Below are 27,585 nucleotides of genomic sequence, written 5' to 3'. Positions count from 1 at the left end.
GAAAAGAAAGGAAACTTGGTCTCAAAACAGGCCAGTTTTAAATTACATTGATATAGATATTCATTTAAATTTAAAATGCTCATTGACTTTTCGGGTATAGGCACATGCCCAAAACTGAACCCTGGAGTTGAGTGCTGCTGTCAAAAGCCAGTATTACAATCTGTCCTATAGTGCAGAGGGCAAAACTTGACAGTTCAGTTAAATAGGAGTTCAAAAACTGCTTGTTTGGGGGTTTTTTTATGTTCATAATCTTAGGAAAGGCCATGATAAGTGCTTCTATTGTGGAAACACCCTCCTATTGTGGAAACTCAGGGTGCTGTCCCTCCCTCGGAGCACTGGAATTGGAAGGGACCTCAGGGGCATATCACAGACGCTGGCTGGCTACGGATGTCAATACCAGAGCAGTCCTTCCTCCCCCCTCGCCTTCCCCCTCTTTCTTCTGAGTTTGTTTCCCCACAAGCCTGCCGCCGAAACATCCAAAACATTTGGGATAGTTTTGTTTCATTTTGGAGATATTTCGGAGCCTTCCATTTCATTTTGTATTTGATGTTTTGGGCACTGAAATGGGCCAAAACACCTCCAAACAAAATGGCTACCGAAATTTTGCACAGCCCTAGTGTTTATGTAGGTCAAAATTCAGGTATGACCAGAGTAAATACATTCTTGTCAACATGAATCTCTGCTCCTTGGTAATTATGGGCTCATTGTGTTAGTTCTGTGACATAACATTTTTACATGGTATTTTCATCAACAAGAGAGTCTTTGTAGTAATTTTTGTGTATTTTATTTTTGTTTGCATTTTAGGTCCACTTTCCAGATACAGAAAGAGCAGAATGGCTCAATAAGGTAAGATGAAACTTAAGGATAAAATACTTACTGTCTTTCTACATTTAATGTTTTGGCTATTAACTGATGCAAAGATCCCTGTCAGACTTGTAAAATAACTTGGCTTAGCTAAGAGCCAGTATTTCTTGGATCAATAATCATGACTTTATTTTAAATGGTCACTAAATAATATGCTATCCTTGAAGTGATCCTTTTCAGTCAGCACTAAAATAATTAAAATCAGTCTTGCAGGCAGTTGAAACTGTATATGTAAGCATAGTCATGTTTTGCTGGTTTTCGATACTCTAGCCTTCTGGTTTATAATGTGGAAGTAAAGAGGATTTTTTTCCCTTTCTTATTGGGAACCCTGAAGTTCCATGTGAAACATAATAAAATACAGAATAATAAAGCTGACAGGATTCTTTGGGTGAATCTGATATATTTTATTAGACCAACTTAAATAGTTGGGGGGAAAAATTTAATCAAGCTTTAGGGTTCAAAAACCCTTAGTCAGGCTGAGGAAGTTTCTGCAGTTGGTGTGTGCTCTTCCTGGATGGAATGAAAAGTAAAGAAGCCAGAGGCTGGGCTGGTATGCATACAAGATAGGCAGTCAGTGAAGATGTAGATTGAGGAGTCAATGGGTGAGAGACAGGCTGGGTCGGGGGGGGAGAGAAGGGAGATGAATAGTGGAGAAGTATCTGGGAAGTCAGATGTCAGCCAGGTTATAATGTGTTATAAATCCAATGTCTATATTTAGTCCATGATTTTTAGTATCCAGGAGGTCGATGAAGTGGAGTTCATAGGCTCGTCTCTGGGAAGTGTTTTGTAAGTTTTTCCTTTGAGGATTACAGTTGATAGATTAGAGAGAGAGTGGTTGGAGAGAGAGTATGCCACTGCTTTGTGCTGCAGTGCACACGGTGCACATATGCTTTAATGAGGGACAGATTGTCCCACTTTGGGCAAACTGCCCTTTCCCCACCTGCTGGTGTGCTAGAGCAGCTGGGTCACAAGTGAAACAGTAGAGACGCTGTGACTGGAAGCCATATCGTTTCCCTGGAGGACTGAGACTCCATTTGTACCGGCGCACACTATTGTAGCAAGTGCCATGCCCCTTTTTTCCTCACCATATTTTTTTTTGCTACAGGAAGTCCCAGTAGTAAATTTTGCCCCGGTGGTGCAAACTGCAGAACCACAAACTGAAAGTGCCTGCATGCCTGGATGTGGCTTTGATGTGTGAAGGCTTTTTACCCGGGTGCCCAATGAAACTACATAGATAGCGTACAACTCTTCAATATCATCTTTTTCTCTCTTCCCAGACAGTAAAACAGATGTGGCCTTTTATTTGCCAATTTATTGAGAAACTTTTCCGAGAAACAATTGAACCAGCTGTGAGAGGAGCAAACCACCACCTTAGTACCTTCAGTTTCACAAAAATTGATATTGGTGACCAGGTCAGTTTCTTTTAACATTTGACCTCTTAAATGTATCTGTTTCTTCCCTCATGTTTTACTAAAGAAGCATTAACTTTGTCTTTTTTGAGCTGGGGTTGCTGCTATAGAGAGAATGTTTCCAAAAAATGGGGAAGGGCCCAAAGAGTAATCTTTCAATTTCCTAATATTAACATAATTGACTATATTTATTACTTTCAAGAATAATTTGAAATTAAATCCATGGGTTAAAGATATTTTGTATAAAGAATCTTTGATTTTTTTTTTTTTTTTTTTAAATACAGTTTTTACCTTTTAGTTTATCATCTATGCTAGTATTGCTACTATTGCAGGGGCAGGCAATTATTTCAGCTGGAGGACTGCTTAACGAGTTTTGGTGAGGTGTCAAGGGCCACAAAAGTAGTTCTACCCCTTGACAGATGCCCTGCCCCTGGTTGCCATTTTGGGACCGGAAGTCCTGCCTCCTAGGCCCTGACCTTTGCCCTTGGAAATCCTTCCCCTTGCCCCCAGAAGTATTCCTGTTGGGAAGGGATTTGCTATCTTGGACCTGGAAAAACAAATTATATACTAAAAATTAAACATTGACAAAAACATATTTTAATTTTATTTAAAAATATATTTTTGTCCTGATTTTGTGCGCGTGTGTGTGGTGTATATATAGAGGTGATTTCATAATAGCTCAAAATGAAATCTTACTCTTGTGTATTGGGCATGTGGAAGGGTATGGGTGGGTGGGTGTAGGGTTTGTTGGGGCCTGTGGATGTGTGTGTGGGGGGGCGTGGATGTGGGTGGATGTTTGTGGGGATATGTGGGTGTATGTGTGGATGGGTAAGGTGTTGGGGGCGTGTGGAGGGGAGGTGGCTGAGGGTGTGTGGGGGCTGTGGGTGAGCTTGGGGTTGTTTGCTGTGTGGGGTATGTGCATGTAGCAGCGAGTAGGGATCACCCCAGAGGGGTGTGTATGGGGCTAGTGGGCGGTGAGGGTATGGGTGGGTGTCATCTTTGTAGGGTGTGTGATTTGTGTGTGCGGGAGGGTGTGGTTCTGGGGTTCGTGGAGGAAGGTTTTTGGGTATAGTGGGATGTGCATGGGAGTCCCCCTACTCACATGTGCATGCCCTCCCTGAGGTGGTTAGCACCCATCCCCACCCCGCAACAACCCAGAGCCCACATGCCCTGCTGGCATTTGCCACTGCCAGCAGCGTGCAGCCCCAGCGCACCCCACATCCGCTCTGGACTCATCTCAGTAGGAGTGGATCAGTGGGAAACCGACCCCACGCAGCCCTGACCTGGCCTGCCCTGTGCCTGCTCCACACTGCCCACTCGTGGTATGTCCTGCCACCCTGTGGGCATGCAGCAGGGCTGGGGCAGCTCTCCAGTGAGACTGACTTCCTAAGCAGCCCAGGTGGCGACAGCTGCTTTTGGCTGCCACTGCCACTGGCCCCAGCCCTGCGGTACCAGTGGGGATTCGCGCTGCACAATCCCGCCCCACGCCTTCTCTGGATTCACCAGCCCAGGCTCAGTAGTGGCAGCGCAGGACAGAAACTGTTGCTGAGTGGGGGGGGAAAAGAGGCCCTTCCACCTCACCACCACCAGGCTGTTCCTGCTACAGTTGCCCAGAGCTTGCACCATGCTAGGCTGCCCTATGTCTGCTCTACACTGTCACCACTGCTGTGCTGGGCAACACAGAGGCAGTGGTGATGGCGGTGTAGATGCAGGGCAGCCTGGTGCAGTGCAGGCTCTGGGTGGCTGCAGCAGGAGCAGCCTAGCAGTGGCAAGGAGGAGCCACTTCCCCTCCCTCACCAAGTTTTTGTCCTGCACTGCTGCTGCTGAGCCTGTGCGGGTGAGTCCAGAGCAGGCGCAGGGCGTGTGGAGTTGGGGCTTGCAGCATAGGTTCCCACCAGTACCATGGGCCTGGGGCTGGTGGCGGCAGCAGCTGGAATGAGTTGCTGCTGCCTGGGCTGCCTAGACAAGTAGTCCCGCTGTGGATACGCCTCAGCCCTACTGAATGCCCAGGAGACAGCAGGATGCGCCACGGCTGGACTATGCCTGGGCTAGGCAGGACCTGCTGCAGGCTGGACAAAGACCCACCACGGGCCAAATGCAGCCCATGGCCCATATTTTCCCCACCTCTGTGTTATTGCTTTCTTTTTATAATAGACTTTGGCAGTGTTTATGGCATTTAATATTAGTGCTGATCATTAATGTCATGGCATTTTGGCTAGGTATGGATAATGTGTTATCTTTATATTAGTGTGAATTAAAAATGTTACTACTAATAACATACAGTGGTGGCTCAGGTGGATGGTTGCTAATATAATGGAGCTAATGTAAAGTATAACCAAAGAAAAGTTTGTTAAGTATTTGTAAGAAATTGTGCTATAAATGCATTCTGAGTATGTACAAATGGCTCTTGTGATGTTCTTCCACCTTATTTTTCCTTTCTTATGAATTTGTCTTTGTTGGTTTCCATTGAGTTTTGTAAACTTATACAATGGCTGCATTTTGCCTGATTTGAACATTAATCATGTTTGTCAAAGAAAGGCCCATGTAGGAAAAGCTTAGAAGAGGGTAACAATTTGGAAACAAATCTATATAGTATAGTAACATCCTTCCAATCTATAATTTTATAGAGAACATTCTTGTTTTAGTGTATTAATTGATTTTAAAGACAGGTTCATGATTCACAAATGGTTCACAAATTGACTAGAATGCTTCCTCAGTCCATCAGCTGGGGCTTTCCCTGGCCAGAATGATTTTTTTTGGTTCATCAGAAGTGCATGCTATGACCAGGGCATGCTGTGTTCCAGCAGTCTCTATCTGTAGAATACATCATTAGAGATTGCTGCAGCCAAATTTAACTTAGAATAGCTCTGAAATTTCTTTGAAGCACAAGAAATGTCAGATTGACCATTTGAAGTTTTGGAAATTGGGGGAAGATACAGATTAGAGCACCTAGTGCTTCTGTTCAAGCCAGAGTTGGCTGCTCCCAGGTGCAGCATCTACATGTGTACCCAGGAAAGCAGCCGTTTGAGCCAGGGCTGGCAGCAGGCTCAAGGGGTCAGCCCCAGGCTCCAAGTGGCAGTGTTGGGCATTGGAGGGCTGGCTGGGGCACAAGAGTGCTAAAGTGTTGGGCTCCGCAGCAGGCAGCCCCCACACTTTAGTACCCTCATGCCCCAGCCAGCCTGTCACTGTCTACACATGTGTTTCATCGCACTTAATTACTCTTCCATAAGATAGTACTGCCACCAACAGTACTAACTTATGGCGGAGTTAGTTAATGTACTGTGCCCTAACACTGGTGCACATGTAAATAGCGACGCTTTACTGTGGAGCTGTTTAGTCAACTCCACAGTAAAGCACACATGTAGATGCACCCAGTATTTACCAGTCTTATTTTTTTCTTGTTGGATTGACATGTGCACATTTGTTTTTTCTTAAATAAAGCTTTTTATAAACATTGTCTGATTGGGACACAATAGAAAGCTATTGCAAACGATGGGAATATTTACACTGATTTCAATTGGCTTCAGGTCAGACTTAGTGCATGTATTCACTTATAAGAGCTGTACATCAGCAAAATGTTTTCCTAGAAAAATTATATCAAAATGTATCTTTGTCCTATCTCCTAAAACTGCTTGTTATTCAAGAGTTGTAAGAGACCTTTCAAGTTGGAAGATGCAGCACATACTTCTTTGTGTAATCAATGCCACCATATCCTTTCACTATCACACAGACCCATAGCATTTACTTATATTGGCCCAGGGTGTAGTACCTTGAAATCCTGCCTTTCCATCAAAAATATTAATGTATCATATATGATTGCTAGTGATACATATTCATTAACTTTTATTTGAAACTAAAATGGAAATCTTGGTTACTGAGCAAGTTTCAGAATTACAGTTTGCACTGTGACCCACAAGGCAGGGTTGCGAGAACCTTACCTTCACTCATGAAAACAGTCATTGCCATGATGATGTAAATACCCTATATAGAAAATCAGTCATATTCTGATCTTAATTGTTCAGACTGGGTCTAGATTAAATCAGTGACTTTTTGGTGATGTACTTCTGTGCCCTACAATAGGAGTTTAGAATGTGAATCTTAGTTTGTCAGTTCTGAGGATAGGAAGAAATGAAACTTTGCCAAGCTGTGTGGACAGAAAGAATTGCTTGAGGTTTCTCCATCACATTTCCCACAAATTAGCTAATATATGGGTGGTTGTGTTACAAATGGATAACACTTCCATAAACGTCTGTTGAAAGCTGATATAGTAACAAGTCTGATATATGAAGAGAGATGGGATGCTTCTGCTGGGAAGGATTATAAGTGTTGTCAATTCAGATAGAAATGTTAGAGCAGGGTTTTCAACCTTTTTTAGTAAGTGTACCCCCAGTAACCAGATGTGGCACTGGTGGGGGGCACACGGCCAGTTGCGGAGCAGCAGCCGCATGGGGTGGTGCGAAGTGGTGGCAGCTGCCACATGCGAGGTTCGCTTCCACACCGTGACTGGCTAGCTGGGTGCACCTGCGTGGCCTGCAGAGGGGCACCGCTGCCCTTGCCGCCATCCCCGCCCCCAGCCTGCTCCTGGGAGGCGGAGGTGTGGGGTGGTGGCGCTCCATCGTTGCTTGCCTGTGCGTACCCCCGAGGGCCCTCCCAAGTACCCCCGGGGATACTAGAGGATGAATGTCTTGATATATAAAATATGTGGGGAAAGCCTGAAATCTAGCACTGAATCCTTTTTCCTGGCAAGGTTCCACCATAATTGTCAAACCATAATAAAGCAGCGTTCCTTTAAAGCTGAGCATGTGACAGGTTAATTCCTACCCCTTTAGATAGTCACACTTAATAAATTACTGTTTTAAATTGCGTTTTTCCAGTAATGCTTTGAATAATGCCAATAGTAAATATTTAAGTGACTTCTGCTGCAAATGTTTGAATGCTGAACTTTTATGTTAAAGATAACATTGCTTGATACATTTGGGAAGAAGGGCTTTTTAATATAGCAATCCTATTCTTATTGTTTCAGCCAATTAGAATAAATGGTGTAAAAGTGTACACTGAAAATGTGGATAAAAGGCAGATTGTTTTGGATCTTCAGATCAGGTAAATCATTAATATACCAGAGCATACACATCCTTTATAAAAACATTTTAGAGTATATAAATTTGTCATTTGATTCTGTGCTCATGTTGTTTGGTTTTGTAATAGAGTTGTAGTTTTAGGAGTCTATTTCTTTAAGCAAATGTAATCACTTTTAATATGCTTGTTGATAGAGAAAGAAGTGCACATTAAGTAGTTTTTTCCTAAACAAGGAAGTTTGCAGGCTTACTTTTTGAATACATTATTTTAAAATGATTATTGTGAAGGAGCACCACTTAATTATTGGAGGTTATACTTTAGGCATAAAGTCTTGCTTAGTCTGGGGTAAGACTTTAATATGACAGTCTTACTCTTTCTATACTACTCCATTCATATAGGTTAGTTTTAAAGTAAAGCAAAAAAAAGTTACTGGAATCTTTCATACTAAAGCCTTTAGATTTTTTTCCACGAAGCATTTCAGCCTGCTTGCAGGAGGGGTCTGAAGTGCCCTTCAGTTCTTTGACTCCCTTCACCAAGCAGAAAGGAAGGAGGCAAGATTGAAAAGAACTAACTGGGCCATGTCCCCTTTCCACACATTCACCTCTACGAAGGGGTGGAAGCCAGAAGGGCAGCATGCACCAATAGCCACATTTCCGGTGCAGTGGAGCTTGGCCATCTCTAAGCTCTGCAGTTCTGTGGCTTTAGCCATCCCACATGAAACCCAGGCAATGTGAGGTGGAATTTCTGAGAAGCCTTTCCTCAAATCGCAAAACAAATGTGGTTTGTTTGTTTTTTTGAGAGACCAGAAGAGGTTTACTTGAGTGAGAAGGGACAGGTAAGTCCAGCCTCTTTGAGAACAGGGAGGCAGCTAGTCACTGACAATATTTTTGGAACTCTTCAGGCTGGATTTCCATGCTCTGAAATGGAACGAACTTCTGTGGGGAACAAATAATGCAATCAGTGGTTTTTCTCACTTGCCTTTACAGAATGCAGCATGGTGGGTAGTTATACAAATAGACCAAGATATAGATGTATGCTGATTCATTTAGGGGTGTGTGCATGTCCCTGTCTGTCCCACAAAGCAGGAAAAGGGACTGAAATTCTTCCTCCCAAGGAAAAGATCCATCACACAATCAGAGTAAAATATATTTAACAAAAAAGTGATTGGCCTTTTCAGGCAAAAATGGTACTGAGTCTTGTAAAACTACACTTAAGAGTTTTGAAGCCATTCTAGACTAGTCTTATTTTCTATATCCTTTCTAATGTACCGAGAAAGATTATACTAAAAAGGGACAAGGTTTTTTTTGCATTCCAGATCATCTTTAGATGTGTTACCTTCACTTGTTCTCAGTCCTGGAGTCTTTGCTGATCCTGTCCCACCCCCTTTTTCCCAGCACCTTACATGATCTCAGTCCCTTTTCTACTAACCTTCTACCTTCCATTTATTCCTAGCCTCAGTCCCCTTAGCCAGCAAGTGCCAGATTCTTTTCAGTCAGGAACTTCCATACCTTTCTGTCAGTAGTCTACACTTATGAGTTTTTGATTCTGCCTTCTTCCTCCTCTTGACCTTTTTGCACGTAAATTAAACAAGTTCCTTTTCTGCCCTAGTTTGGCCTAGTAAAATTCCTTCAGAGCAGAAAATTCCAGCTCTCAGTTCATGTGGCCATGCCTAGTATTGTGAGCTGTAGTGAGAGGTGAAGTCCTACTCAGTCCTGTGCTGGAACATGCTCTGGGCAGATGGAATCTTTAGGGAATTAAATTATTAAAGTCTAGTGAGTCAAAACCAAGTAAGTGCAACACAAGTTTTCAGTTTTGTAACTTAGCCAAATTTGGGTGGATTTCCACAAGAATAACAAAAGACACCTCTCTGATGCAGAGGCCACCGTTGCTAAATCTCAGTTCCTGGTCCAAAGCATGGGGATTCCATAGTTGCTTAAAATTTAATTGCCGGAATGTGTGTGTGTGTGTGTATTAGTGTGTGTATGCATGCATACACACACCTTTATGGAAATACTAAATCATTGTTTATTGAAATTTTCTGAAACAATTAGGCTTGAGGCCAAAACCTGGCTTTTAAAATTATAGCCCAAAGTTTGCAAGGATGTGAGAAAGGGAAAGCAGGTTTTTATAATAGAAAGGGTCATGTGGCCTTAATCACAGACAGTGTTACTACATCTGTGTATAAAATAATCCAAAGCACCTCAGTGTGAAGCAGTCTGGAACCCATACCATGACCTACAAGACCCATTACTAGATGCACTAAAATGAAATGTCTAATAAGGTTGAATTAGTGTTTTAAGATTAGGGATTTATTTCTGTATAGGTTGTGATTACAGTTGTGTGTACAACTGTTTTATACAGAATGTTTGACTTCAGTATGATAAAAAAAAATGCTGGAGGTAGCAGTAAAGTGTGTTGCAATTTTGGAGTTTAAAAAAAGTAAAATTTAAATGTCACTATTTTTCTGTCCTTTTTTAGTTTTGTTGGCAATTGTGAAATTGATTTGGTGATCAAGAGATACTTCTGCAGAGCTGGTGTGAAAAGCATACAGGTAAAGTTCAATCTTTCTTTGTTTTAACTGTTTTACAAGATATCTCATACTTTGTGATATACTTCAGCTCTTGCTGAAAAACAAAATTTCACTAAGTCTGTTGTTTTCATTGCTTGCAAATTATTTAGTGGCTACCAGGAATCCTGGCTTTCTCTGATTTAAAAAAAAAATCCCACTTTTCAGATTTTAAAAAGTAACCCAAAATCCACATTTTTCCATGATCAAAATGAAATACCACTGGGGGGTGTTTGTGTACATATTAGTGGCATTTCGTTTTAAACATGGAAAAAATGTGGATTTTGGGTTACTTTTTTTAACCCAAAAATTGGGGATTTTTTTTTTTTAATAAGAGAGAACCAGGATCCCCAGTGATTACTATTTGCTGAATAATAGCAAAATAATTGAAATAGGAGTTATCCTCTCAAATGTGAAAATAAATGTTTTTTTCATATACAGTATCACCTTTGTCTGAGATGCACACATGCACATATATAGCACAGTTTGCCAAATACAAATCCTTTCATTCTGTTTCCTTAGTTCAGAAGATAGGTCATTAAGTGTAAAAATAATGTTCATGTAAGCATCTCAGATGTCCTTCCTGCAGGGCATCTCAGTCATGGAAGTTTGTATTATTGATGTAGAGAATCATTTGTTTTAAAAGCATTCTTTTCAACTTGTCCTTCCTGTTTAGTAAGAAAATGCTTTACAGCAGGCCACTGCTGCCTGGCTAAGCCTGTGATGTGGGGAGAGCTGTCCCAGCTGCAGGGCGCTCCCTCTCAGCTGTGTGGAGATCAGGATCAGTGCCGATCTCTGCAGGGTAGGGAGAGTTGTCCCCACTCTGGGGGCAGCTGCCTCCCAGCTATGTGCAACCAGTCCAGATCTCCACATACAGATGCACCCACTCAGATGGAGATAAAATAATTAGATAATTCACCTAAAAAAATCCACTGTATTCCATAATAGTCTGTGGTTTATAGTAAAATATTTTTTCCTTATTTATTTATTTATTTACATTCCAATTGCATCCAGGGAACTATGATATTCACAGTGTGTAAATCAAAGTATATCAACACTGTGTAATTTAACACTGTTTAGGCTGAATTTTGCCATATATAGGAAACTTTCATGAGGGGAACCTAGATAGCACTTGCCCCTTTAGTTAGTCTTGGATGACATAGTCATTGCACTGCCTAAATTTCACCTGTAAGGAAGGACTTTCAAAAACATCAGTGCATATTTACTATTGGATATGCTTGATAATTAATTTAACACCATTCATTTTTTTTCCAGATTCATGGCACAATGAGGGTTATTCTGGAACCATTGATTGGGGACATGCCCTTAATTGGAGCACTGTCTATTTTCTTCCTTAGGAAGCCCGTAAGTATGAATCAATATTCTGCTTCTTGAATATTGCATTAAGAAGAATAAGAGAGTGAATAAGTTTGTTTGATTTTTTTCTTAGGAAAGAGAAAGTAAATCATGATGATACTGGATGAATATTTAGAATGCTTACATTATGTTATCTTGTCTTAGGATATACTCAGACTTTCCAAATAATACCCTAGCAAAAGTTATGGTATCCTTAGAGGCTAAACGTTGTTTAAAAGCTTTGGAATGAATATGCAATAGTAAAATTATTCTGGGATCTTAGAACAAAGACACTCACATAAAACTATTTCCATTTTTGTCTGTATTTTTATCTCTTCTTAAAAGTATCTAATTTCTGTATTCAAATTTAGATTATCGGTACTGTAATACCTTAGAAATCTAGTCCTTATTTAGGCAGTTATGTCCATTTGAGTCATCTCAGTATTGCATCACAAAAACAACTATGGAAATGGACATTTCTTTTGACTTCCGTGAGCCCAAATCAACTCATTCTGCATTACAGCATAAAAGGATGTGTAGGTAGCAGGAACCTATATTTACAGAAGCAAGAATGTGTACTTGGGTAATTCAGGGTTTTCCTATTTCTGGAATCCAGAAATTCCTTACAAAAGGAATGTCATAAAAAAAGAAATCTTCCAAGAAACTTCAAAATTGTACTCTTGCATTTGGAATGAGGTACAAGCTATGGAAAAAGCTTAAACTTTGAGACTGGGAAGACAAGCAAGTTACAGGTAAACCAGGGCGAGCACTTACAGTTCATCTGCAACTCTGCAGTTGGTGTCCACGTGCAGGTTCTTTCCTGAAGTAAAGATGAGATGTCTTACTCCCCCGTTTTGTTAAGGGGTAAGCCCCTACACATTTAGCACAGGAAAAAGAGCATACACATGGGCAGAAGAGAGCCAGTATGATGGAAATTCACGTTCTAGCTTTCCTCGTGGTAACATGATACAGCTGTACTCTTCTATTTTTCCTTCGGAATAATTAATCCAAGGCTTGAGACAGGCTTAGTGCTCCCACCAATTTCTTTGAGCTGACGCATCATATGACATCTGTCCTTATTATCACCTGTCACAAAGCCATATCTTTATTATATGAACATTTTTCTTCCTTTTCTACTTGTCATCTGATTTGAACAGGTTGTAGATTCATGTTTTATACCATCAGAAAGCTAGGATCCAAGCCTTTGGGTCATACAATTCCAAGATTTCTTGACTACTGACTTTAAATTATGGCTTGTCTATTGACAGATCATGGACTAAGTGCTTCATACTAATAGCTTTCACTCCAAATATAGTATATGATAGTTATTCACAATAAACCTTGGTTTAGGTTTAACACAAGAGATTCTGGATTAAAGATGGCAAATGTAATTTTCAGTATGTGAAAAATATTATTTCCATCTGTCTGTTGTACATATTTAGTGTTACTTTACAGTACTTCTTGCTGAATTAACTTTCATTTGGGATCTGAGACACAGCTGCACAACTGTCATCGTTAAGAGACTGAGATAAATATGAATTCTTGTGTAAAACCTTCAAAATCTAGCTAGTGGTTTGAGAGTTGTCTTCAAAACTTAGGGAAGGTGCTTTGGGACCTGATCTTTCAGTTTCATTTTAGTCTTCTAGACATGCCTTGATGATATCAAACGTTGTTTTCATCCTAGATACAATCATGGGGTGCCTATACACAAGCATGGAGGCTGCTCCAGTGCTCTGTAATTGCAGCATGTCGGAGCAGACTTGATTAAGTGTGGTAATTACCACACTGCAGCAAGCCTCCATGTCTTGTGTATTAGCATCCCCATGCTTCAAAATGGTGTTGGGGCACTTCAACTAAAGCTCATCAAACAAGCTTTAGTTCAAGCACCCCCACTACCATTTTGAAGCATGGGGATGCTGTTGCACAAGATGCTGCGGCCCTTTAATTAGAGTGGCTCTTAGAGCCACTCTAATTAAAGCACCTCCCCCCACCATCCCCAAAATATGTGTAAAGTGCCCATTAGTCTTAATCTGTCAAAAATTACCTAAAACCAATAATTGTCGAAGAGCCTGTTTACTAATCTTCAGGTCTGAATGGTATAAAGCTGCCAGAAAATGAAGTGTGAGCATTTCTCAGGATTTTTCCTATTTGTGCTTATGCTTTTTGACTGAGAACATGTTTGAGATGCGTACTGGAATCTTTTGGTCTTGTTAAACTTTGCAGGACTTGCATTCTTTTCCATAAATTGTAACAAGCACTCTAGAACAAAGTCTGACTTGTGGTCTCTGAAAAAAGTGGCTGTATTTATAACTTGTTCTAAAAATGTTGCTTTTAGAACTTCTTCAGTTAATTGTTCCCACTATTTCCTTTACAGCCTGCTCTAAATTGGCATCTTCATTTTTTATATTTTAATGAACACTTACTAGCTTCCAGGACAAAGTTTTGCCAATTGGCTAATATGTGTATATTTTTAGTCTAGGAAAAGTCTTGGAGTAACTGATACTAATATATCTTAATCAGGAAAGGATGGTTTGTTTGAGGAGCCTTGCAGCTCATAAAGCTTTGACTTTGTTGTGTAGATTGTTCTATCCATTTTGGAGAAACATTTGTGCCTAGTCTAACCCAAAAAACACATGTAAGATTTGTAAGGCAATATTTTCTGGATAAATTGGTGAACATTTCCAGGTAAAGGGTGGAGTCATATCATGCTGCTATATGGTAGTGCTTGGTGACTGTGGAATTTAATTTTGTGTTTGGGAGTAGTTTAATTCCTTGTTGTTGGAAACCAAAGGGGGAAAAAAACCCTGTATTTTGGTTCTTCTTGGCAAGGTGGTGAATTATGAGAAAAATCCCTAAAAGTATCAGACCCTTGAAACTAAGGTAGTGAGAATGGTTCATCCCAACTGAATATGGATTGTCCAAAAGAAGCAGTCTGCTAATTTGGCAAGGTAGACCACTGCCTATTAAAGTGTATGTTTTCTTACAACAGGATTTCTTACCCTTTGAATATTCTTAATTGTTTGTGTGTGTAACTTCTGTAGGAAATGTAAAATCAGGTGCACTACTACAGCAGCAAAGTTCTGTAACACAATTCTATCCACTGCCTAGAAGTTGATGGCAGTGGCCAAGAAAAGCTTTTCTTTAGTATTTTTGTTAGGAGAGAGGAACAGGAGGAATTAGCTGGCAACTAGCAGAGGATTTTGTTCTCATATTTTCCAGTCTAAAGTAACTGGCAACAGTTCCACTTGCTCTGTAGCATCTGTTTGCTGGCCTTGATGACTATATAAGGCAACTCTTGTCTAAATTAATAATTCTGAACATTCTTATTTAGTGAGTGTGCTGGGGCCTTCTATCTTTCTTGAGCAATGTTTGTGTGGTTTTTGTATTGCAAGAGCCCTCTGTCTGGACTTTCTAATAAAATCTTCTAAAGACTAGGTTTTTGGGGAAAGGCTTTTCTACTTATTTTATATATTTACATGTACAATTTCAAAAGAGTGAAAATATTCTGAAGCTGGCTTTCCTTTTTAAAGTTCAACTATGATTTAATACTAAAAATATAAAAGGGAGAATTTTCTGGTAGTCCAGAAATGTGAGTTAAAGCTTGTAAATTTTTGTATGACTAAATATAACTATGTCCTGAACTTGAGTTAACTTTATATTACATCTTTCTCTTGAAAGTTAAACTGACTTCCTCTGCTGGCATCTTTTACCTCTGTTAAACTTGGACATAAAATACCACATAATGAACAGGTTATTCTGATTTGATTTTGTTATTAAAATATCTACTTTTAGTACTTCTGTGTGTTGGTGGCGCTCAAGATTTCCTAGTGACATGTTGCTTAATGTTGAAATCCCTGTCCCAATATCACATCTTTCTGAAGCAACTAGAATTCCAAGTTACAGTTCTAAAAACCTGAAAATGTGTTACAGAAAGGGTTAAAAAAAAACACCTTTATTTTTAAGAAAAAACTAGGCAGCTTCTGGGAAATTTTATAACTGTGTTTTCCCCTGTGTGTTTCTACTAAATCAAATATTGCCATCTCTCTGCTTATTTTGCCTTTGTTTCAGTCCTTCTGTTTGCTATCTCTCCATTTTGGTTATGTACAAATTTGACTATAAAGTAATACAATCACCTGCATCCATGAGACTTAGTCTTTTAGGCATTTCAGGACTTCTTAAAATTTTTACCCATGATTTGAATATGCTTCAGAAAAGACACTCTGCTCTTATGCAACTTAGGGAGAGAAAGATTAAAAGTTTCTGCTTCTGGAAACTCCCCACTAACGCAAATGAATTACAACAGCAAGTAACATTATTCCTTGAAGACCCAGATATTCTGCATACTTATTAAAGCAAATTATTATTAAATCAATGATTAATGCTTATTAAATCGATTATTTGGATGGAGGAGTGAAGAGCTCGCTGGCCAGGTTCACGGATGACACCAAGTTATGGGGCAGTGTGGTCACGTCAGAAGATAGGTCGCAGATACAGGTGGGCCTGGACAGTCTCAAGAGTTGGGCAGACCAGAACCAGATGAAGTTTAATACTTGCAAATGTAAGGTGCTTCATCTGAGGGCAAACAACCCTCAACATACATACAGGCTTGGTGGTGACAGCTTGACTTGCACCATGGCTGAAAGGGACCTAGGGGTAGTGATTGACCATCGTATGAATATGAGCCATCAATGCGAGGCGGTGGTCAGCAAGGCAAACAACACGCTGGCATGCATCAACCAATGCATCTTGTATAAAACTAAGGAAGTATTACTCCCGCTGTACTCAGCACTGGTGAGACGGCAGTTGGAGTACTGCATCCAGTTCTGGGCGCTGCATTTCAGTAAGGATGTGGAAAAACTTGAGAGGGTCCAGAAAAAAACCACCCGTATGATCAGGGACTTGCAAGGCAAACCATACCAAGAAAGGCTGAGGGACCTGGGCCTCTTTAGCCTAAAGAGAAGGTTGAGAGGGGACTTGATAGTGGCTTACTACTATATCAGGGGAGTGCATCAGGAGCTCAGTGAACAACTGTTCACTAGGACACTGCCAGGGAAGACTAAAACCAATGGATACGAACTCCAGGCTTCAGGCTTAATACCAAGAAAAACTTTACAGTCAGGGTGTCCGGACTGTGGAATAAACTCCCTCCAGAGGTGGTACATTCACCTACCCTGGAGGTTTTCGAGAGGAGACTAGATGGTCACCTCACTGGGGTCACTTGACCCCAGTTGTCTGCCTGCCTAGAGCAGGGTGTCTGGACCCAATGATCTGCAAAGTCCCTTCCAGCCCCTAACAGTCTATGAATCAAAGCTCAGTGGAATAGCTCCACAACCAGAGAATCACTTCTGCTTAGAGATAGTCTAATTGATCTGAAAAGTCAAATAAATGAAGAAGCTTTTGTAATACTGTGTGCTTACATAGTAATAATAAATCTGATTACATTAGGATGCTGAAGTGAATGTTTCCACAGTACCAGAATTACATTGAGACAGTGGTGCTAATCCTTTTAACCCTGTGGACCAGACAAGGGGCGTGGTGGTGGTTTGCAGGTTGAACTGTGCCCTATGCATCAGGATCAGGCTCAGCATGGCCACAGCTGGCCCCTTTAATCTGGATCAGGCCCTATGTTGGCCCCACACACCATTACCTGGTGCTACTAATGCAACCCCCCACTTGGCCCCACACACTGGGATTGGGCTCAGGCCCCATGCACCAGGATTAGGCCCTGCCTGCCAGGATCATGCCCTGGTGTCCTGTGCTGCCTCTACCCAGCCTTGGGATCAGACCCCACACCAGCCCTGCCTTGCACACTGGAATTGGGCCCTGGCTCTATGCACCAGGCCTGCGCACCAAGATTGGACCTTGCACAACCCTGTACCATGATTTAGTTAGCAGGACCACACAATCCAGGTGACTGCTCCCCACTGCCAAACTCCTGGACCCATGGGGAGCTCCACAGGCCGGAGGACACAGCTCTGGGGACCAGATCTGGCCCACGGGTCACAGGTTGAGCACCTCTGTCTTAAAGTAATCCTGACCAGCAGATGGTATATGGAAAAGGCATGACAGTCCTTTTCCACACTGAGAGCCTATATCTGTGTTTTTTCTCGTTTTGGTTAACCCAGTGTAACTCCTGATTGTCGGGCCTTGCACAGAGAAGCTGAAGGTTCATAATAGCTTTTTAGGGCGCTGGGAAAGTACACTGGTAAACATCGGGTCTTTCCTTTCTTGTAATAATATAGGCACCTTCCTTTTCTAACCCAGCTATTGCAACATAACAAATGGAGCTTATGCATGATCTATCTAGGCTTCCTTCCAAGTTTATAAGAACTATCAATAATGGTATCTTCCATTTTCCCTAATACAGTTGGATTGTTTCTTTCTCTTGAAGAAAGACCTCTGATACTTGTGCATGGGCAATAGAGAAATGATCCTTTGGCCATCTTTCCTTCTAGTATACTAGAGGGATCCCTTGGCCATCTTTCATTCTAGTATAAAGTGTTAGACCCTGACTCCATGTGGTGCCCAACGACTAGGGAGACAAGGATCCAATTGGGTCCTGTTACTCATTAGCCAGAGCAGGCAGGGAGCAAACACCAGCACACATTGCTCACAACAGCTTTATTCAGAATGGAGATGGCTTCGGGCGGGCTCCCTCACAGACGCACAGCCCATGAAACCAGGGAAGCAGCAGTGAGCAATAGTTTTTTCCCACATTTATACACTTTGGTTTATACTCATTAACATTCACTCCACCTTCACTCTTTGTTTTGTTCCACCCATTTCTCCTCCTATCTCAAGCTTCACCTCTGTTTACTGTTTGCTTCATTAGCATGGAATTGCCTATGCATGTCATTCACTTCCATGCCGTTTTGCTATGAACGCATGTCTAAGACCTTGACTTTTCTCTTCTTCAGTCAATGGGCGGACTTTTACCAAAACGTGGAAGCTTCTGGAGGCTTCTTCACCAATCACCATTCACCTTTTCGCGTATGTTCATCTCAGATTCTGTTACCAATTACGTGTTGTTTTTCACATTCCAGTCTGTTTTTCTGTCTCAGGTTATACCATCTTCCACATTCCTAAAATGTCACTTTGTTCACAGCGCACAGACCCACACAGACCTACTTGCTGCTTTTTCTCAGAAAAAATGGTTAATGCAGTTAAGACAGTTACTTAGCATAAGCAAATGGCTGGCTTAGCTATCATTCTGCCTTGTGGTTAGGAGCTCTGCTGGGCCACAGGTTAAAGCCTTGTATTCAGCTGTAAAATCCAGTGCTCCCCAAGATCCAAATATTGTCACCGTAACATAAAGAGAGAAAATTTTGCCTTTATAGCTTTCCTTTTGCTCCCTATTTAATTTGTAACATTTGTCCTGAAAAAAGGCCTAAAACTATCCTGCCTTTATAAAGCAGTTTGGTTAACAAGAAGTTGTCTACCAAGATTCTAAAATAATTTGCTAAATATTGTAGCTTTTCCTCTCAAACTTGCTAGTGGCTCTGGCAGTTGCAACAAGGCATTTCTTGTCAGTGTCTTCTGCCGTTAAGTAGGACCTCTGATACTTGTTTGAGCTTAAGATAGTTGTTCTCTCCTACACATGCTTTGATGCATTTAGGAGTACATTCTTTTGTCTAAACAAAGAGAGAATTGTATGAGTCTCATACTCATGACAGGGAAGGAAATGACATTCTAGAGATCCTTCTTACTTTAACCTGACCCTGTGGTTTAAAACAGAATTTCTTAACATCAGAACTTTATGCCTTAGTTTATAAATGAAGCGTGTTTTCTTTACTGCTTTTTCCTCCTGTCCGTTTCTGATGAACGTTAAAGTGCAATTGATGTCTATCTCTCCTCAATTTAAGTAATCAGTTAGTCTCAGATGGTTATTGCCTTCTCTGTAAAGTTATTCTTTTCTTTTTTTTCTACTAAGGCAGTTGTTGCTGTTCAGCCAGCTGGCTGAAGACTGCCAGGACCCTTCTTGATGCAATATTCTGCACACCCACACTCTTGCCTGCCACAACTTGCTGATAAGGGAGAAAAAAATAAATGTCTGGGCATGTAGCTTCTTGCACAATTGGTCCTTATGTCCGCCTTAGTATAGTGAGGGCTCCACCAACCCCTATACCATCTCTCATTCCACTGGATGTTAACTTATAGTCCATATAATCTGCCAGATCTGTCAGAGTCCTTCCTATGCCTCTGACTCAAATAAATCACCACCAACTTAGTCCTGGTTAGCCTCCACCCGGGCTTTAGAAAATGAACAGACTTGTGTTTTAAACAGCCTCCTGGCATATGTGCAGATAGTTACTCTTCACTATCGCTCTGTGTCTATGAGGGTTCTTCCCAGGTGGTGAAAACAAAGTTAACTTATCTCTGTTCTTCTATTCAGGTCTTTATGGTACCTCCTTCTTAGTCGTTCTTGCTGGTCTGCTCTGCTGAAGCTTCAGGTTACCTGAAAGCTACTTTGTCTTGGCTTCTTCCCTGTCAGCTCTCTCATTAGAGCTGACTCCCTGAAGAACCTTCCTTGCAGCCTCCTGGATGCTCTCAGCCATTCCCTCTCTCACTCTGTTGGATTCAGGAACTTCCGGTTCTGGTTGTTCCCCCTTTGTCTGCTCTGAGTCCCTCCCTGTCGTGGAGCTCACATTCCTTCCTCCTCCTCTCGGAAACACCTGGAGAACAAGGTTCCCTGTGTGGCTCTGTGTAGCTTCAACAATGGGACAGCTGCTTTGAAGCACCCTTCAAACCCTGGTGTCTTACTCTCTGCCACTGGTGTCTCTTCGCTTCCCTGACACTCCCCACTATAAGATTTGAGAATTTGTTACCATTCTGACCTTGCTTCTGATGTGGGGTCTGCTTCCAATCCTGTCATGATTGTGCCTAGAATTAATTCGTTAAGTTCTATGTAGCCTAAAAACAGCTGTCATGGGTCTAGGAGAACCTCTGCCTTGCAAATTAAATAAAGTAGGTGTCATTTTGTTGTTACTAGTAAACAGTTATAACTGGCAATTGTCACTGCTAACTTTTCTGTGTACTGCAGCTATTGAAATTTTTGCCCCTGTGAAGTGTTGCCTTTCTATAAACGTGTTTTTACAAACCCTCCAGCTGGTGCATATTAACTCTAAGTGTGGATATTATAACTTCATAGTGGATATTGATTGAATTGGGAAGTCACAAGAACAGGAGCCCTAAAGCAGCCTTTCTGAGGGAACGTTTTATTGCTACAAGAAACCAAACATTTAGAAAGTGTTATAATGTGTATTGTACATTTAGTATTTCAGCCAAGGAAGTGCCTCTTTCACTGTGGCAGAACGGGCAAAAATAAATCATGTATTTATAGACCAAACTTAAGTGTGTTGGGACTTGCTGGGTCAGTGATTCTCAACTGGGGTGCTGTGACATATTTGGCTGCTGTGAGATCATTTTAAGGGTGCTGCAGGTTGTAAGGAGGTAAGCACATACTCCTTACTACTCAGCCTTCATGTGAGGAGGTAAGCACCTTCTCCTCCCTCTCTGCTTGGTTCCTGTACAAAGAGGCAAGTTACTGCTCCTACCCTTCTTGTCCTGGCCCCTGTGCAAGGAGGCAAGTACCATAATAAATACATTAGTTTATGAAATGGATTGCCACTCGATTCCCAATAGCAATGAAGGGGTGCCTAAAGTCTAAAAAGGTTGAGAACTACTGCTCTCAGCTCTGATGTTTTCTGAGGGATGAGCTCCATTAATTTCATAGCATCCATAATCACAGAACAAAAGTCTAGGAAAAGAGCCTAAGATCTAGTGAGTCAACTTAATTTATCTAGCTTATAAATCAAAGCCAAAGTTTTTTAAAAATTGGCACATTATGTCAGATTCCCTTGTCCATATTTAGGCAGCTGTAAAAGCATCCACTCTTTAAAAATGCTGAGCGTTTCTGCAATGCTGATAATTTTTAGGTCCTAATCATAGGAATTGTTTTGTTGCATCTAATGTATCTGCAGATCTAGTTTCAGAAACAGGGTACTGGCTTCTCCAGATGGATGTGTGAAAGGAACTCTTTAATAGCTGGATGTCAGAAGAGTATCTCTCAAAGAAAAGTTCACTTACACCTGACATAAGAAGATTTAGATCTCTTCCAAAACATTTTATATTGAAGCAATGGTTATGTTTGTTACCTTGTGAATAGCTTGTCTATCTGTCTGGCTAAATCTGAAGAAAATGTGCCTTCTTCAGATCAGGGTCACCCCAGTCTGGAGAAGGCTTGGGGGCAGCTGTTCCCATCTTTGTCATAGACCAGAAGTGAAGGGGAGGAGTAGCCACCCCCTGCTTCCTGTCTGTTCTCCGGAACATAATTTGTCCCCACCCCTACCATCTACCCCTCACAGCCTACCCCCTACTGACAGTGCCCCAGCTGCCCCCCCCACCACTCTGCCACTGTCTGTCCCCTACCACCTGCTCCCCTACTGACTGTCCCCACTGCTGCCCCCCACCCCCAGCTGTCCCCTGTGATAGCAAGTGTTAGCCTTTTAAAATTTGGGAGATGTGCTCTAACTATTTGTATTGTCAAAGACTTGATGAGTAACAGCACAGTCACTTAACCTCCCTTGCCTTGATGTTTTTATTTTTTTTCAAATTATAACCATTCATTATAAATTGTGTTCTTCATCTGGGCTTGCAAGAAACTTTTTACTCATTTCATAGAATCATTGAAAAGTAGGGCTGGAAGGGACCTCTAGAGGTCAGCTAGTCCAGCTGCCTGCCTGAGATAGGATCACCCCTATCCAAACTATCCTATACAAATCCGTTGTCTAGCCTCTTAGGAAAAACTATGCAGTCTGCCCTGACAGAACCACAAGACATAACACCCTAGCCTGCCACAGGTAAAGCAAAGGGACCATGGGGGCCAACGTCCTTCTGCTACAAAGGCTGTAGCAATCTGACTATGGGGTAAAATTCCTTCCTGACTCTAAAGACGCGATCAGTCTGACACTGAGCAGAGGGGCAAATCCCCTAGCCAGGAATTTCCAGGATTAAGTCTTAGAAGGAGCACACCCCAGTCCATATCCTTAGTCTTGTCTGCAGCCAACACCTAATGGTTTTGAGGAAGGTGCCCTGACACCTGAAGTAGCAAGAAGAGAAAACATTCCTTCTGGCCCCATGTGGCAATGAGCAAAGCCCAGAAGTATGGGAAATACCCATAGTAAATACCATGGACATAGCTACACCTGGTCAATGCTTATCCAACTTCTTCTTGAACACCTTCAACAATGGAGATTCCACAGCTTCCCTAGACAAGCTATTGTACTGCTTCACTGTTCTAAAAGCAAAGAAGTTTTTGATAGCCTCATTACATTTTCTTTTAGTTGGTATGAATTTTACAGGATCATATACCTATCATGTGTCCCATGAACATTCAGAAAAGAATATTGATACTTTACATCATCTGTGGTGAGTTTTCTAAATACATACATTGCACCATACACTATCATATTTTTGTTTTCATGTAATTATAGGTGTAAAATTATAACTAATTCTATGCTAATTGAAAATAACTCCAGAAGGAGGGTATGGGTCTTTATAAGCTTTTGTGGTACTCAGAAAATAAAAACTTCAGTGGTTAGCTTGAAATTTAAACTTGGCTACAAGAATCCACAACAGCCTCTTTGTTTAGTCTAACATAAGAGCTGAAGGTAAGACCAAATCCTTCTTGAATATTTTACTTTGTTATCACCAATACTAGCATTCCATATATAAATATGCCCTAAGCAATCTAGTCAGTTCTGCTCTCCAAGGTGGATGGAGCCTTTCCAATCTGGTTGTTAGTTCTGCATTCCCTTGCTAAAAGTCTTCATGACGCAATTAGGCTTTTGATCCCTTGGCATCTCCATATCATAAATACCTCCTTACAGACTTGTTATCTGGCAACATGTCATGACCAAGGGCAGGCATTGTCCCTAGTAGAGCAAGAACTGGGAGAAAGGAAACAGGAGTCTTATTCTCAACTCTGCCACTTTTTCTTTCTATTGGAAAATGAGACTGACGTAACCTCGTCTTTGTAAAGCACTTTCAGACTGTCAGTCAAAGAAGTGCTCAACAGACCAACCTGATTGCCTTTTATGACCATGTAACTAAATCCTTGGATGATGGTGTCACCATGGACGTAGTCTTTCTAGACTTTAAGAAGGCCTTTGACACTGCCTCTCACCCCATCCTCATGAATAAATTAGGGGACTGTGGCATTGATGCCTGCATAGTTGGATGGGTAAAAAATTGGCTGATGGAGCGCACCCAGAGAGTAGTGGTGGATGGGTCATACTCAGCCTGTTGAGATGTGAGCAGTGGGGTACCCCAGGGCTTGGTCCTCAGGCCCGTGCTGTTTAACATCTTCATCAGCGATTTGGACAAGTGGGTGGAAAGCACGCTGTCCAAGTTTGCTGATGACACTTAAGATGTGGGGTGAGGTGGACACACTTGAAGGGAGAGAGAGGCTGCAGATAGAGTTAGACAGACTACAGAAGTGGGCAGACGAGAATAGGATGGGGTTCAGCATAGACAATTGCAGGGTGCTGCACCTTGGGAGAAGGAATCCACAGTATACATACAGGCTGAGGAGTTTCCCTCTTGAAAGCACAGAGGCGGAAAGGGATCTTGGAGTCATTATTGACTCCAAGATGAACATGAGCCACCAATGCCAGACCACAGCCAGCAAGGCCAGTCATACTTTGTCATGCATCCAAAGGTGCATCTCAAGCCGGTCCAGAGAGGTGACACTCCCCCGTATGCGACTTTGGTCAGGCTGCAATTGGAGTACTGCGTCCAGTACTGGGTGCTGCACTTCAAGAGGGATGTGGCCAGCCTGGAGAGGGTTCAGAGGAGGGCCACCTGCTTGGTGAGAGGGCAGCAGGACAGGCCCTATGAGGAGAGACTGAGGGACCTGAACCTGTTCAGCCTCAGCAAGAAGAGGCTGAGGGGGAACCTGGTGGCTGCCTACAAACTCATCAGGGGAGATCAACAGCAAATAGGTAGAGCCCTTTTCTCCCGAGCACCACCTGGGGTGACAAGGAACGGTGGTAATAAGCTGATGGAGAACAGGTTTAGGTTAGAGATTAGGAGGCAATATTTTACAGTTAGGGTGGCCAAAATCTGGAACCAGCTTCCCAGGGAAGTGGTCCTCGCCCCTACCTTGGGCAAATTCAAGAGGAGGTTGGATGATCACCTGTCTGGGGTCTTGTGAACCCAGCATTCATTCCTGCCTGTGGCAGGGGGTCAGGCTACATGATCTGTTCAGGTCCTTCCTGACCCTAGCTACTATGAAACTATGAAGATGTATTAAATGTTCATGTGTAATATTCATATTTATTTGGATAATCACTGGACAGATTGGTTTTTTTGGCAACAGCATATACAACCTGCTAAGTTTTGCATTTCCTACATTTACTGTTTACTGTATACTCCCATTTTGTTTACCTGGGTTTTTCAAAAGCAGATTAATGCATACTTGTATCCACAGGGCTTTTTGCTACATTGGCTTGGAAAAAAGGTTGTGGGGTGGGAAAGAGACTTAGGACTTAGTTGCTTTTCATGTAGTAATATAAGGATGTTTCAGAAAGTAACAGCAAAATGGCTGCCCAAATTGTACATCTACAACACAGTTGGAAATTACACAATAGTAGAGAACACTGATGATGGCATCGTCACCTATAGTTTTTGACCATGTAGAGAAGTGATGTCATCCAGTGAATGATCATTTGGCCTCAAATGGTTTTATTTTGAAGTTGCCGTTATGTCCTAAAACACCCTCATGTATTCCAAAACATTTCAAATGTGCATAGAATTGGCTGTTTCAAGACTCTGTGCACATGGATGTCATTCATAGTACATATGCTGTCCTCACAGGAGTTTGGGATATTTTCACCAGTGGTACCTATTAACACCTAGTAGAAACTTGCATTGCTTTTCTGACTGCATAAAAGTCAGAGCTATCTCAGCTGCAACTCATTTCCTTCTCAGATTTCATTTTTAAGGGAAAGTTGTAGTCCCTTTAAGTAGACTGCATTCAAGTCCATCAAGAAACAAGTATAGAAGGTAAGGGAGCCACAACTGAAACAAGGTGAAATGCGTTTGAATAGTGTCTGACTTCAAAATTCCTTGGAAGGATGAATCTCCGTTGTCACCTGAAATAGTCTAAATCCTCCAGTGAGATGCAATGCTACCTGAAGTTGCAGAGAATTGAAAAAGAGCTCAAAATCTTCAGTGCCTGTGGAAAGGGAAAGCACATTATTTTCTCTTCTAGTAGGAAAAGTGGGATGAGTAACAGATGATTCCAGTAAAAAGTATTGCAGCCAATATCATCTTTGTGTATTGATGCAGAATTGATTTAAAACTACAGATCTATGTCTAAATATTGGAATGTTGTGTAGTATATTTATAGTATGAAGAGCAAAAATTCTTTTGCCCCTCATAATTTAATATAATCTCGAGCAGGGCATGTGCCTATGTCACCAAAACATTACTGCCTTCATCAGGACCATTACAGTTAGTAGCACAATCTTGGTCACAGGGTTCTTTGGCATTGTCATTCTTTATGGGAACGTAATCCATTAATTTAGCAGAGCCAAGTCTGTAGCTTTTAAATCACTTGTACACTCAGGAAAAAAAGGTGCTGGTTACACAAAATTCTGTGAAGCACTCAGAGATTTAAGGAGGAGAAACAAACCAGCCTCGTGCTCAAGTGTCACTTCCAGAGTTCACCTCATTGTAGGATTTCTCCTTGTAATCTTTTTCTTCTTATTTTAAACCACCAACTTCTCATCCATTGAATTCTGGGGACAGGCAAGAATACAAGACTTGTTTTCTTCTCATTACTCTTGCAAAGATATATTCTCTCTCTGTCTGAGTCGGTAAACTAAGTCTATCTGACAGTATGTTCGGTATCAAATTACAAGTCGGTCAAAATTAGGGGGATAAAGAAACTACTGTAGAGTTTGAAGACAAAAAAATTGGATCCAAAAGCATGTACTACCTGGGATTTGTGAATTTATTGCAACTTTATTACATGTAATATCTTAAATGCTGCTAACTGCGAACCTAAAGAAACAGCAACAAAACATTTCACTTCATGGTTGTTTTTGGAGACCACAGACCTTTTCTCTGGTCCTGCACAAGCAATATTGAAGTAGGGGAAAAAAACCTTCACTAAATAGTAATTTGAATGATGCTACCTGTTTTTTCAGAGGGCTTAGACAGGTGTTCAGTTTCTCCAGGGAGAGTCCCTGCTGTCTTGAGAGAAACCATGGGTGTCCAGATGTTTATAATTTTTCCTCCAGGGTAAAAGTAGCCACTCTGGTAGAAAAAAACCCTCAGGTACAACCTAGTGAAGTGGCTCCCTGGAGAATATCTTTTGGGAGACAACTTCTGTAGTGGCAGCCACTGGGCTTTTCTTCTTCTTCCTCCATTTCCCACAGCAGGAGGAGAGCAGTTGTCAGTCCCAGCCAAACAGGGAGCAGAACCCTCCCCCTGACTGCTTCCAGCTAGAAAAGCATATTTATTGATTTAGCGAATGCAAATCCATGAAGACAAGCAATAGCCTCCTCGTAAGCTGAGTTCAAAGTTATCAATCCACCTCTTAGTTTATAGAGGGGACACTCCTTAGTGACGTGCAAAATTGTTTGCATCTCTCCACAAATGCATAATTGGTTAGCACTGAGGCCCCAGCAGGGAAAGTTGTCTGTGCAGGGGCCTTGGCCTGTCCTGAACCTCTTTAGCAGAGACTACTCTTGCTGTAATAGTTCAAAGCCAACAGATTTGTCACAAGGAACTTGTTTGTGAGTTCCCATGATTCCCATTCCTTGATCCAAAGGCCTTCTACAAACTGATCATGGTCAGGGATCCATAAAGGGCATTGCGAAGGAAGGCCCTTGTGAAATTCGGCTTTATCGACACTAAGGATGATCTCTACTTCCAGGCATAGCCATTGTAAAATGAGGCACTCAAGGACCTTGTAGCACACAGACAGTAGTGCAGCTGGTTGGTAGCTGGCCACCAGTGTGAGGTCTTTGCCTGGTTTTGGAATGGCAATAACTTCTACCATACACCACTTGATGAAGCACTTAGAGCATTTTGACATGTGCTCTGGGAATGTTAATTAAGTGCCTGGAGCATCTTGTATATCAGGGTCGCTGCACTTTAAAATGGTGTCAAGGGCACTTTATCGAAAGCTCATCGAACAAGCTTTAGTTAAAGCGCCCCTGCCATCATTTTGAAGCATGGGGATGCTGATATACGAGATGCGGAGGCTGGTGGTACGCAGTAATTACTATGTTCCCTTAATCGAAT

The 27,585-nt window shown here is 41.7% G+C and overlaps 1 protein-coding gene across 1 annotated transcript in view; it reads left to right on the top strand.

Annotated features, from left to right (window-relative positions):
* ESYT2 (extended synaptotagmin 2) overlaps positions 1 to 27,585 on the top strand; it is a gene marked incomplete at its 5' end in the record, with an annotated part of 189,944 nt that overhangs the window by 75,350 nt on the left and 87,009 nt on the right. Inside the window, 5 exons of the mRNA XM_019507948.1 lie at positions 805 to 846; positions 2,142 to 2,276; positions 7,297 to 7,373; positions 9,828 to 9,900; positions 11,191 to 11,280. Of these exons, the coding sequence (XP_019363493.1) occupies positions 805 to 846; positions 2,142 to 2,276; positions 7,297 to 7,373; positions 9,828 to 9,900; positions 11,191 to 11,280 (417 nt within the window). The remainder of the gene's footprint in view (positions 1 to 804; positions 847 to 2,141; positions 2,277 to 7,296; positions 7,374 to 9,827; positions 9,901 to 11,190; positions 11,281 to 27,585) is intronic.

The sequence above is a fragment of the Gavialis gangeticus genome, unplaced genomic scaffold (assembly GCF_001723915.1).
Source record: "Gavialis gangeticus isolate Ggan-Ray unplaced genomic scaffold, GavGan_comp1, whole genome shotgun sequence".
NCBI classification, from domain to species: Eukaryota; Metazoa; Chordata; order Crocodylia; family Gavialidae; genus Gavialis; species Gavialis gangeticus.
This window is presented reverse-complemented; position numbering and strand designations above follow the sequence as displayed.